This window comes from Petromyzon marinus, unplaced genomic scaffold (genome assembly GCF_048934315.1).
Source record: "Petromyzon marinus isolate PM22_M1 ecotype Great Lakes invasive population unplaced genomic scaffold, UKy_Petmar_22M1.pri1.0 PM_G_Scaffold_102, whole genome shotgun sequence".
NCBI lineage: Eukaryota > Metazoa > Chordata > Hyperoartia > Petromyzontiformes > Petromyzontidae > Petromyzon > Petromyzon marinus.
In genome coordinates this window covers 420,001-433,756 of record NW_027422654.1, presented here as the reverse complement: position 1 = coordinate 433,756, position 13,756 = coordinate 420,001, and the positions used below count along the sequence as shown (strand labels likewise).

Below are 13,756 nucleotides of genomic sequence, written 5' to 3'. Positions count from 1 at the left end.
GTGGTCTCAACGTGCACCTAGCCTGGCACAGGCGCCGTGGTGACGTCACCGCCACTTAGTGGCGAGTGGTGGTGGTTGTTGTTGTTGTTGTGTGAGTCTCGCTCGAGGCGTTCATTGTGGGCGTCCGCGTTGGTCCGCTCTGTCCAGGGCTCAGCTCTCCCTTTCTACTGTTGTGTGGTCAAGATTAATTGCAAAAAAACTCAAAAATGATAAGAACGCACGTCTTTTTTTACCTGCATATTAAAGTAATTTTAATTTTTCATTTGCTATACAGCCAGATAATATGATAAAGCCGCTAACCTTAAACACCCGATCGTTCATAATAGTTGAAGGCGGTATAGTACTATAGTAATAGAGCAAGTGCAGAATCCACTCCAGCGCTGTCCTCCAGACAGTCTCGTCCCTTCACCTGATGAAGGCCGCTTGTGTTGTGGCCGAAACGTCGTGATGATTTTTTGTTATTTTATTTTCACCTACGTGGTGACTTTACCCAATAGAACCAAAGAGTATGGATCCTAGCAGTCACGAAAGCTTCAAATCTAGAAGTGCAGAATCATTGAACCGGAATTGACAGCTTGAAAACATTCAGCTCCTCGTATAACCCGGCACTGTACGAACACACGGACTCCGTCTGCTGCTGTGGCGTCCCTCTTGCTGTACGATAAGTCAGAGGTCAGAAGTTTATAACCCGAGTACGGCCTACTGAGCTGTACATACAGCTAAGTTCCTCACGTTGTAGCCTCTGACCCTGCCTTTATAAGCCCCCGAGAGAGACACCCCAATCCCACGGATCGAAAACCCAGGAGCTCAGCGGTGTGTGGCTCCGTGTCTTTGACCCAGCCATTATGAACCTGCTGAGAGAGAAACACCCAGAGCCAGGCGTTGTAACGCAGGATCTCAGCATTGTTGGCTCACTGTGTCTGACCCAACCATTATGAACCTCCTGAGAGAAACACCCAGACCCAGAGCTTGAACCCAGGATCTCAGCATTGTTGGCTCAGTGTGTCTGACCCAGCCATTATGAACCTTCTGAGAGAGAAACACCCAGAGCCAGGCGTTGTAACGCAGGATCTCAGCATTGTTGGCTCACTGTGTCTGACCCAACCATTATGAACCTCCTGAGAGAAACACCCAGACCCAGAGCTTGAACCCAGGATCTCAGCATTGTTGGCTCAGTGTGTCTGACCCAGCCATTATTAACCTTCTGAGAGAGATGCCCAGACCCAGAGCTTGAACCCAGGATCTCAGTACTGTTGGCTCAGTGTGTCTGACCCAGCCATCATGAACCTTCTGAGAGAGAAACACCCAGACCCAGAGCTTGAACCCAGGATCTCAGCAATGCTGGCTCAGTGTGTCTGACCCAGCCATTATGAACCTCTTGAGAGAGACTCCCAGACCCAGAGCTTGAACCCAGGATCTCAGCAATGCTGGCTCAGTGTGTCTGACCCAGCCATTATGAACCTTCTGAGAGAGAAACACCCAGAGCCAGGCGTTGTAACCCAGGATCTCAGCATTGTTGGCTCACTGTGTCTGACCCAGCCATTATGAACCTTCTGAGAGAGAAACGCCCAGACCCAGAGCTTGAACCCAGGATCTCAGTACTGTTGGCTCACTGTGTCGGACCCAGCCATTATGAACCTCTTGAGAGAGACTCCCAGACCCAGAGCTTGAACCCAGGATCTCAGCAATGCTGGCTCAGTGTGTCTGACCCAGCCATTATGAACCTTCTGAGAGAGAAACACCCAGAGCCAGGCGTTGTAACGCAGGATCTCAGCACTGTTGGCTCAGTGTGTCTGACCCAGCCATTATGAACCTTCTGAGAGAGAAACGCCCAGACCCAGAGCTTGAACCCAGGATCTCAGTATTGTTGGCTCAGTGTGTCTGACCCAGCCATTATGAACCTTCTGAGAGAAAAACACCCAGAGCCAGGCGTTGTAACGCAGGATCTCAGCACTGTTGGCTCAGTGTGTCTGACCCAGCCATTATGAACCTGAGAGAGAAACACCCAGACCCAGAGCTTGAACCCAGGATCTCAGCATTGTGGGCTCACTGTGTCTGACCCAGCCATTATGAACCTGCTGAGAGAGAAACACCCAGAGCCAGAGCTTGAACCCAGGATCTCAGCACTGTTGGCTCACTGTGTCTGACCCAGCCATTATGAACCTGCTGAGAGAGAAACACCCAGACCCAGAGCTTGAACCCAGGAGCTCAGCATTGTTGGCTCCGTGTGTCTGACCCAGCCATCATGAACCTCCTGAGAGAGATGCCCAGACCCAGAGCTTGAACCCAGGATCTCAGTATTGTTGGCTCACTGTGTCTGACCCAGCCATCATGAACCTTCTGAGAGAGAAACACCCAGACCCAGAGCTTGAACCCAGGATCTCAGCATTGTGGGCTCACTGTGTCTGACCCAGCCATTATGAACCTGCTGAGAGAGAAACACCCAGAGCCAGAGCTTGAACCCAGGATCTCAGCACTGTTGGCTCAGTGTGTCTGACCCAGCCATCATGAACCTTCTGAGAGAGAAACACCCAGACCCAGAGCTTGAACCCAGGATCTCAGCACTGTTGGCTCACTGTGTCTGACCCAGCCATTATGAACCTGCTGAGAGAGAAACACCCAGAGCCAGAGCTTGAACCCAGGATCTCAGTATTGTTGGCTCACTGTGTCTGACCCAGCCATCATGAACCTTCTGAGAGAGAAACACCCAGACCCAGAGCTTGAACCCAGGATCTCAGCATTGTTGGCTCACTGTGTCTGACCCAGCCATTATGAACCTCTTGAGAGAGAAACACCCAGAGCCAGAGCTTGAACCCAGGATCTCAGCACTGTTGGCTCACTGTGTCTGACCCAGCCATTATGAACCTCTTGAGAGAGAAACACCCAGACCCAGAGCTTGAACCCAGGATCTCAGCACTGCTGGCTCAGGATCTCTGACATGGCCATTATGAACCTTCTGAGCCTCATGGCTGCAACTAAAAAAAATCTCAGCCATCGTGGAATATGAATCTGTCATCACATGATTTAAACGATCTTCGTTTTCAGATTAATTATTGTAATTTTAGTCACGCAAAAGTGACCTTTAATCACTCGCATAGAGACCCGTAGACCTGCAGCAGCAAGTAATGGAACTGGCTTTGAGGATGTCGGCAGATTGTCAGATGAACCGGGACACTTTACCTTGCCGTGTTATTTTATTTCCTTGTTGAATTAATCACGGTTTCATTTGGGGGCGAATTTCAAGATTTCCACTCCGTTAAAGTGCCCACCCTATTCTCTGGATTATTAGACTCCCTTTTCTTCCCCTGTGCTTTTAAACACAAGTTATGGGGGGGTGCACCTTCTAATTGAATATTGAATTGTGTGTCATGCGTTTGGTTTTCATCTCGTGAAAAATTTAATCATTCGGAGGTGTAGGAAACCACAGGCACGCTAGAAGGGCGGGCAGAACGGGCACCAACAAATTTACCGAGCTCTGTGGTCCTAGAGAAGGATGTTTGACCAACTCCATGAACGGGTGTTTGCTTGTGCTCCAGTAGGTGAGTGTGAGTGTGTGTGATCAGCCTCGTGTGTGCGGAGGAGGCTCGTGAAGGATCCTAACCGGGCGGTTGGAGGCGTTCGCCCTCAAACAACGGTGGAGGGCCGAGAAGCGACACTCACAACAATGAGAGGCTCTCGAAGGCGGCTAAAACTCAGCGAGCTGGCACAGTGTAAGGGGCACAGGCGGCGGTGCATCTGCCGGTCGTCTCAGCCAGCTAACCCACAACACCTGGGTCTGTCCTGTGACCTGTCAGCGGGCCTTCGGCCCTGCCCGTGGCTTCAGAAGTGCACCGCGCCTTGCACAAGCGCTGCGGTGACGATACTTGCCACGTGGTGGTGAACGGCAGCGGCGGCTGCTGCTGCTGCTGTCGGGTGAGCAGATTTGGACGACTTGGATTGGCTGCGTCTCAATGTCCAGCTGAGGTGTGTCAGTGCGCGCGCGCTATTCACAAGACGAGGGGGAGCCGAGGTGCGGCGGTGAACTCGCCGCTCCACTAAACCGAGCGACGCCGGTTCTATGCTCACGGCCGACACCCAGCGACGATTGTCCTGAACCGACCCGGTCCCTGGGCCTCTGCTTGGATCGACTCGGCCGTAATTGGGCGCCAACGTCGGCACCGGGGAGACAAAGGCGGCCGTGCAAAGCGTTGTCCAACCCCATCCGCTCGTGTTCCGTGGCGGGGGGCCATCGTTCACGCTCGTCAGCGGCACTTGCCCCGACAAGTCTGTTACGGGCTAAGTGGGGGATCTGTTTTTGTTTGTATTACGAGGTCGTGATTGTTGGGTAAAGTCACGTAGGTGAAAATAAAATAACATTAACGTAATATAAATTTTGATTTAAAGCTTTCGTGACTGCAGTAATTCATATTCTTAGTTTTTTCGGTAAAGTCATTATTGACTTTACCGAAAAAACTAAGAATATTAACGTAATATTTTCACCTACTACGTGGTGACTTTACCCAATAGAACCAAAGAGTATGGATCCCAGCAGTCACGAAAGCTTCAAATCTAGAAAGGTCGCGATTGTGTGTTTAATTTACATATCTCGATTTAAAGCTTTCGTGACTGCAATGATTCATCTTCTTTGGTTCTTTCGGTAAAGTCACCACCACGTAGAATGAGCGCTGTCCTACCAGACAGTCTCGCCCCTTCACCTGATGAAGGCCGCTTGTGTTGTGGCCGAAACGTCGTGTTAGAATATTATTGTTGTGTTATTTTATTTTATCAATTTATTATTTTATTCTCATTCTACGTGGTGGTGACTTTACCGAAAGAACCAAAGAAGATGATTACATATCGTAAACCTCCCTCTCTCTCTCTCCCTCTCTCTCTCTCTCTCCCTCTCCCTCCCTCTCCCTCTCTCCCTCTCTCTCTCCCTCTCCCTCCCTCCCTCCCTTCTTTCGTCATCGGGCCCGCCGTAGATGCCGGGCGACAATTTCACATCCGAGCGATAACGTTGCCGTCGCGGGGCAGCTGCGATGTCTCCCTCGTGCTTTGCGGGTGCACGGTTCAGTTCTGGATGGCCGCGAGTCGCGCGCCGGAGAGTTTCCCACTGGCGCGTCGGCCTGGGTTTGTACGGACGCCGTTTAGGGTGGAGCCACGGGCTTTGTAGAAGATCAAAACCGGGGAGGGGGGGGGGGATTTTGATTTGAAGCTTTCGTGACTGCGAGGATTCGTCTTCTTTGGTTCTTTCGGTTAAAGTCACCACCACCACCACGTAGAATGAGAATCAAATAATAAATTGATAAAATAACACGATAATATTCTCACGGAATATTATTATTGTGTTATTTTATTTTATAGATTATTACAAGAGAAACAAAGAGAAAGGACAGCTGGGTGCAATCGCAAAAGAAAACGAATTCACCAAGAACAATTTAATCAGAAAGGTCAGGAAATTAGAAGATATAAAACACGAGACAATGCACTTGATGTTAATAATCAAGGCAGGTGGAGTAACACGGACGCCAGAGTTAGCTCAGTGACATCCGGAGAGATTTGGTAGAGCAGAAGGATATGTAGGATTTCGATTTGAAGCTTTCGTGACTGCGAGGATTCCTCTTCTTTGGTTCTTTCGGTAAAATCTACGTGACATTACCGAAAGAACCAAAGAAGATTCTGGATAATGTTTACTGGAATTGACCACAATTTTGACCGTGACACCAACAACAACAACACTGGAATTGACCACAATTTTGACCGTGACACCAACAACAACAACACGCAATTTGACCCGTGGGGTTGTGAGTGACACGATACTATGTCTGCTTTGGTTCTTTCGGTAAAGTCACCACCACGTGGAATGAGAATAAAATAATAAATTGATAAAATAAAATAACACGATAATAATATTCTCACTGTTCTTCTTTGGTTCTTTCGGTAAAGTCACGTAGAATGAGAATAAAATAATTTTATTGTGTTATTTTATGTTATTTTATCAATTTATTATGTTATTCTCATTCTACATGGTAACTTTACCGAAAGAACCAAAGAAGATGAATCATTGCGGTCACGAAAGCTTTAAATCGAAATTCTCACTATTATTGTGTTATTTTATTTTATCAATTTATTATTTTATTATTCTTATTCTACGTGGTGGTGGTGGTGGTGACTTTACCGAAAGAACCAAAGAACAGGGATTTTTTTCCGCGAGCTCTTTTCAACTCCGTTCAGCTCTCCGATCTCCATCGAAGGGGGTTGAAACTCGCACCGTTCCAGGTTAAGCGCATGGGTCCGAAGCGATGGCGAGGGACGTTATTGTGGTCCTGGCAAATGGGAAGGCTGCCGTTGTCCCGGATTCGCGGTGGGGGGGTTCCCAAGAGGGTCGCGGCGTCTGAGGCGGATTCGTCGTCGAGAGAGAGGTTTGTGGATAGGACGGACGGACAGCCCCAGGGGTGTTGGGGTCGACTTGGGCGTTCCGGTAATGTACGCTTTAAAAAAAAATCTCGTTACCGCCTTCCCTTCGTCGGGGGGGAATAAAAATTGATTGCTGGAATTATTTTTTTAGTAACCGTGAGATCTGTATGACGTGACTCTCAAATCAGAAACGTTGATTTTGGCAAGCGACGGGGAACGTAAGCTCAAGAGTCCTGAACGCGAGGTGTTGCATTTCCGTTCTCGCGTTACGTAAACGATAGTTTACATCTTCTCTGGTTCTTTCGGTAAAGTCACCACCACGTAGAATGAGAATAAAATAATAAATTGATAAAATAAAATAACACGATAAAATATCTCACAACGTTTCGGCCACAACACAAGCGGCCTTCATCAGGTGAAGGGACGAGACTGTCTGGTAGGACAGCGCTGGAGTGAAAGAGCCACGTTCAGATCACGACCTTTAAGCTTAGAGTCGCGGCATCTCTTCAGAAAGGTGAGAGACTCGATTAGTTGAGCCTTCTTATCCCGAAGTCTGTTGAATGATCTTAAGGATGTGTGGAATCCCTCCCCGTAGAGGCGGTTAAATTTCGATTTGAAGCTTTCGTGACTGCGAGGATTCGTCTTCTTTGGTTCTTTCGGTAAAGTCTACGTGACTTTACCGAAAGAACCAAAGAAGATTCTGGATAATGTTTACTGGAATTGACCACAATTTTGACCGTGACACCAACAACAACAACACGCAATTTGACCCGTGGGGTTGTGAGTGACACGATACTATGTCTGCTTTGGTTCTTTCGGTAAAGTCACCACCACGTGGAATGAGAATAAAATAATAAATTGATAAAATAAAATAACACGATAATAATATTCTCACTGTTCTTCTTTGGTTCTTTCGGTAAAGTCACGTAGAATGAGAATAAAATAATTTTATTGTGTTATTTTATGTTATTTTATCAATTTATTATGTTATTCTCATTCTACATGGTAACTTTACCGAAAGAACCAAAGAAGATGAATCATTGCGGTCACGAAAGCTTTAAATCGAAATTCTCACTATTATTGTGTTATTTTATTTTATCAATTTATTATTTTATTATTCTTATTCTACGTGGTGGTGGTGGTGACTTTACCGAAAGAACCAAAGAACAGGGATTTTTTTCCGCGAGCTCTTTTCAACTCCGTTCAGCTCTCCGATCTCCATCGAAGGGGGTTGAAACTCGCACCGTTCCAGGTTAAGCGCATGGGTCCGAAGCGATGGCGAGGGACGTTATTGTGGTCCTGGCAAATGGGAAGGCTGCCGTTGTCCCGGATTCGCGGTGGGGGGGTTCCCAAGAGGGTCGCGGCGTCTGAGGCGGATTCGTCGTCGAGAGAGAGGTTTGTGGATAGGACGGACGGACAGCCCCAGGGGTGTTGGGGTCGACTTGGGCGTTCCGGTAATGTACGCTTTAAAAAAAAATCTCGTTACCGCCTTCCCTTCGTCGCGGGGGAATTAAAATTGATTGCTGGAATTATTTTTTTAGTAACCGTGAGATCTGTATGACGTGACTCTCAAATCAGAAACGTTGATTTTGGCAAGCGACGGGGAACGTAAGCTCAAGAGTCCTGAACGCGAGGTGTTGCATTTCCGTTCTCGCGTTACGTAAACGATAGTTTACATCTTCTCTGGTTCTTTCGGTAAAGTCACCACCACGTAGAATGAGAATAAAATAATAAATTGATAAAATAAAATAACACGATAAAATATCTCACAACGTTTCGGCCACAACACAAGCGGCCTTCATCAGGTGAAGGGACGAGACTGTCTGGTAGGACAGCGCTGGAGTGAAAGAGCCACGTTCAGATCACGACCTTTAAGCTTAGAGTCGCGGCATCTCTTCAGAAAGGTGAGAGACTCGATTAGTTGAGCCTTCTTATCCCGAAGTCTGTTGAATGATCTTAAGGATGTGTGGAATCCCTCCCCGTAGAGGCGGTTAAATTTCGATTTAAAGCTTTCGTGACTGCCTCTACGGGGAGGGATTCCACACATCCTTAAGATCATTCAACAGACTTCGGGATAAGAAGGCTCAACTAATCGAGTCTCTCACCTTTCTGAAGAGATGCCGCGACTCTAAGCTTAAAGGCCATGATCTGAACGTGGCTCTTTCACTCCAGCGCTGTCCTACCAGACAGTCTCGCCCCCTTCACCTGATGAAGGCCGCTTGTGTTGTGGCCGAAACGTCGTGAGAATATTATTGTGTTATTTTATTTTATCAATTTATTATTTTATTCTCATTCTACGTGGTGGTGGTGACTTTACAGAAAGAACCAAAGATGAATCCTCGCAGTCACGAAAGCTTCAAATCATAATTTACATTTTCTCTGGCGCCATTCATATAATCGCATCACTGACCACCGTACAAAAAATTAATTACGAGATTTACATCTAAGAAGAAGGGGGCATAAACCCTGCGGAAGGAACTCGTGAAAATGATTCCTGAACGCAGACATCAACAAAATGACACGTAATAAGCCAGGTGACTTAAACAACTACGACACAAAAGGCGTTTTGTCATGTTAACCAGGCCAAATTCAGCTCCTCAAACAGACCAAGAGCGTAAACCGAGCCCCACCGACACTGAGAATGCGCTCCCAGCTCCTGGCGCGAGCCAAGACACCTCACACAAAGCCACGAGACACATTGAACCCAGGATACATTAGCAAACAAAGCAGCATTGTCTCGTGTATGTTTACTCGTTTATTTGACAATGTATATATCACAATAACAATAATTTACAGTGTGTGTGTGTGATGTGTGTGATGTGTAGGGTGGCCTAACCTCCGATCCATCCTGGGATTAACCAGGCGAGGCCGCGTTGGCTGGGCTGTGAAACCCGCATGTCCGGCCGCAGCACGGCCTAGCAGCCCATGTGCGTAGTGTCTGTAGCGTCTGCTGTGTGTGTGTGTGTGTGGTGCATATGTTGGGGTGGGAAGAGTGTGGAACGTGTGTGCGTATGCGGTGATAGCGGTGATGATGATGATACTAATACACATCCATCGTCACCCACCCCTGGCGCCTTCGTGGCTGCTCTGCGGTGGAGACTCCACCGCAGAGCAGCCCAGTGGCAGAGGAAAGAGCGGATTGCTCGTCCCACACGAGGCGGTCCAAATCGCTCCTCCCGCCCGCTCGTCTCCCGTATCAGCGCCTCCATCTTCTCCTCTTCCTCCCCTTCCTCCTCCTTCCCCTCAACCTCCCCTTCCTCCTCCTCCATCTTCTCCTCTTCCTCCCCTTCCTCCTCCTTCCCCTCAACCTCCCCTTCCTCCTCCTCCATCTTCTCCTCCTCCACAAGCTCCATCTTCTCCCCCATGCTCCACTCCATCTTCTCCTCCACAAGCTCCATCTTCTCCCCCATGCTCCCCTCCATCTTCTCCTTCCTCAACCTCCCCTTCCCCTCCTCCATCTTCTCCTCCACAAGCTCAATCTTCTCCCCCATGCTCCCCTCCATCTTCTCCTCCACAAGCTCCATCTTCTCCTTCCTCAACCTCCCCTTCCTCCTCCATGCTCTCCTCCACAAGCTCAATCTTCTCCCCCATGCTCCCCTCCATCTTCTCCTCCACAAGCTCCATCTTCTCCTTCCTCAACCTCCCCTTCCCCTCCTCCATCTTCTCCTCCTCCACAAGCTCCATCTTCTCCCCCATGCTCCCCTCCATCTTCTCCTCCACAAGCTCCATCTTCTCCTTCCTCAACCTCCCCTTCCCCTCCTCCATCTTCTCCTCCACAAGCTCCATCTTCTCCCCCATGCTCCCCTCCATCTTCTCCTTCCTCAACCTCCCCTTCCTCCTCCATCTTCTCCTCCACAAGCTCCATCTTCTCCCCCATGCTCCCCTACATCTTCTCCTCCACAAGCTCAATCTTCTCCGCAGAGGCCGGGGTGAGCGAGGGCTGTGCGGTGCTCGATCTGTGAAAGAATGGACACGACACCATTTAACGTCCCTCCTATTGCTCGCTCGCTGTTGCTCTACGACATCGCGACTCCGGATCGTCCGTGTGCGCATTCAAACCGTGCTCCGCAACATTCACAGCATCTCAAGACGCAGTCGGGCTTTTCTGGGTAATTAAGCAAGGTGATAATAAATGATAAACATAGATACGCACACGCAGGATGCAACACGCAGAGCGGCTTACCGTTGCACAGCGGTTGTAGAGGTTGCGGTGCCCTCCCTGTCGCACAGCGAGACTGGACCCGGCTCACCGCTGATGGTGGCAGTGGTGGCGTGGCGGTGCTGGTGGTGGTGGCGGTAGGGACGACGGCGGCGGCGGTGGTGGCGGTGTTGGCGACGACGGTGGTGGTGGTGGTGGCAGCAGTGGTGGTGACGGCGGCAGCGGGGCGGTGGTGGCGGTGACGGTGGCGGTGGTGACGGAGACTTGCTCATGCAAGTCTGTGCAATGATGGAGCTTCTGATTGATTGTGCTTGAGAGGTGATGGAGCTAGTGGCCCGGAGGCGAGCGGCCGCTCATCATTCGGAGCAGAGTGACCGATGCGGGAATCCTCGCGGCGGTGGTGGTGGGGGGAGAGAGCGGGGCCCTTGCCGGAGTCAGCGGCCGATGAAGTCCACAAACTCCGGGTCGCCGTTTGCGAGCGGCTTGCAGAGCGGGGCCAAAGTCCCCGGCACTCGACGGCGGCCAAACATCTTCGGCTCCTTTGGCGGGATGCTGCAGGGAGCTCGCACGCACGCACGCACGCACGCACACACACACACAGGGGGAAAGTCACACAGCCAACATCGGCCCCTGCACAGACACCGCGTGGTGCAGAACCGGTGCAATGCGGTAGCGCCACGGCACGGCCACCGGCGGTCGCGATTTTTTTTGGTCGCCTGTCGCCGAAGTTTGTGGTTACCATCGGGCAGGCCACCCCTGGTTATACTCTGCGGGGGGTGCGGTAATAACCACAACAACAAATTGGCAGGTTGTCTCACGGCGGACGTTACAGATTCCGCGACGTAGTGCCGTTTTTGGTGCCAGCGGTTTACGGACCAAGTTTTTGGCCGGTGTGAAAATTGAAGCTGCAAATGACTCCCATTAGGGATGACGCCGGAACACTTTTAACATAATGGCCTGCACACACACAACGTGGATTCGGTAACGCTTTCCAACGCGCATTTTTTTGTGAGCAATTTGGAAGCTGATGAGTCGCCCCCTTTGAAAACGAGCTTACCTCAATGGCCTTTAATCGGGAAAATTTACTTTTGATTCTGATTAAAAAAAAATTGTATATTTGAAAACAGCGACACCCCCAGTTTATGTCGGGGATGCGTTCGTGAAAGGTGCCATGAATATCGAAACAACGTGAGAGGGGAAGACGTAAATCAGGATATCGCTACTGGGGTGATGATTTTGTTTTGTTGTCCTGCTAAGTTATCTGTGAGTTTCTTCTCTCTCGGGCAAGCCGCTCACAGCGACACAACTTTGGGTTAAAGTCGACTTCACATCGGGCGATCTTTACCGGTGTTACCGTGAGGCCGCCGCCGCCACCACCCCCCCCCTCCAACCCGCTCATATGCCAGACAGGTAAAACGTAGCTAATGCATTAAAACCCATCGCTCGAATGTGGCTGGGGCTTTCTCAACAACCTGTCCACTCACGGGCTTGAGGTCACCGTGAGTGAATGGATGTGACGCATGGACGTGAGGATCCCCCTTGGTGTAGATTTTCACCACCACCTCCACCCGAAGGGACTTGGCTTTCCTGCTACCGATCCCAATCGTCCAGAGTTCCACCGTGAAAGAGGCAACGGAACAAAGTCAATTTAAAGCTTTCGTGACTGCAATGATTCATCTTCTTTGGTTCTTTCGGTAAAGTCACCACCACCACCACGTAGAAGGGAAACAATAAAATAATAAAAATATAAAACAATAAAATTAAATTTCTATTTAAAGCTTTCGTGACTGCAATGATTCATCTTCTTTGGTTCTTTCGGTAAAGTCACCACCACGTAGAATGAGAATTTTATTGTGTTATTTTATTTTATCAATTTATTATTTTATTCTCATTCTACGTGGTGACTTTACCGAAAGAACCAAAGAAGAGGAACAAAGTCAGTGTCACTCTGTCAAGTTCCCGTTCATGCTCTTTGGTTCTATTCGGTAAAGTCACCACGTAGGTAAAAATAAAATAATAAAATTCTCACGACGTTTCGGCCACAACACAAACGGCCTTCATCGGGTGAAGGGACCGGGCTGTCCAGAGGACAGCGTTGGAGTGAAGACAGCAAGCGTCCTTTAAGCTTGATGCCGCGACAACAAGCTGTCTTCACTCCAACGCTGTCCTCTGGACAGCCCGGTCCCTTCACCTGATGAAGGCCACTTGTGTTGTGGCCGAAACGTCGTGAGAATTTTATTGTTACGTTTTATTTTATTACCCCCCAAAGCATAACGTTTCCACCTCCGTGTTTGACGGTGGGGATGGTGTTTCTTGGGGTCATTCCTCCTCCTCCTCCAAACACGGCGAGTTGAGTTGATGCCGAAGAGCTCCATTTTGGTCTCATCTGACCACAACACTTTCACCCAGTTGTCCTCGGAATCATTCGGATGTTCACTGGCAAACTTCAGACGGGCATGTATACGTGCTTTCTTGAGCAGGGGGGACCTTGTGGGCGCTGCAGGATTTCAGTCCTTCACGGTGTAGTGGTGTTACCAATTGTTTTCTTGGTGACTGTGGTCCCGGCTGCCTCGAGATGATTCCTGCAGTCACGAAAGCATCAAATCAAGTTTAAAGTCCACCGAGTGAAGAAACTTTTTTCAAGGGCGACTTGGCCCAGTAGACAACATGAAATACCAACTGCATGTATGCAGGGTAATTTGTTTTTCAGCATTGTCTAATACCGGTTACATCATGCGTGACAACACCGTGTGTGATGACAGTGGATGATGATGATGATGATGATGGTGGTGTGCGCGATAACGCCGCCTTCGATGATCCTGTGATGTCAACGCTGTGATTGGTCAATGTTGAACGTGATGGCGACGACGACGACATATATTTATATATATGTACACACACACGTACACACACACGTACACACACACACACGTACACACACACACACACACGTACACACACACACGTACACACACACACACACACATGTACACACACAGACACGTACACACACACACGTACACACACACGTACACACACACACGTACACACACACGTACACACACACACACATGTACACACACACACACACGTACACACACAGACATACACATGTACACACACACACACGTACACACACACACACACATGTACACACACACACGTACACACACACCTGTACACACACACACGTACACACAC

General features: G+C 49.2%; 1 protein-coding gene across 5 annotated transcripts in view; it reads left to right on the top strand.

Annotated features, from left to right (window-relative positions):
* The window catches only part of LOC142908818 (uncharacterized), an 88,658-nt gene extending 75,278 nt beyond the window's left edge, over window positions 1-13,380 (top strand). For 4 of the 5 annotated variants that reach the window (XM_076059449.1, XM_076059448.1, XM_076059444.1 and 1 more), the window contains one exon: window positions 10,627-13,380. In XM_076059449.1, the coding sequence (XP_075915564.1) occupies window positions 10,627-10,696 (70 nt within the window). In that variant the 3' untranslated portion in view covers window positions 10,697-13,380. Of the gene's footprint in view, window positions 1-3,536; window positions 4,726-10,626 lie in introns of those variants that run through there. The other variant, XM_076059446.1, reaches the window with a different exon arrangement.
* Window positions 13,381-13,756: the final 376 nt, after the last annotated feature.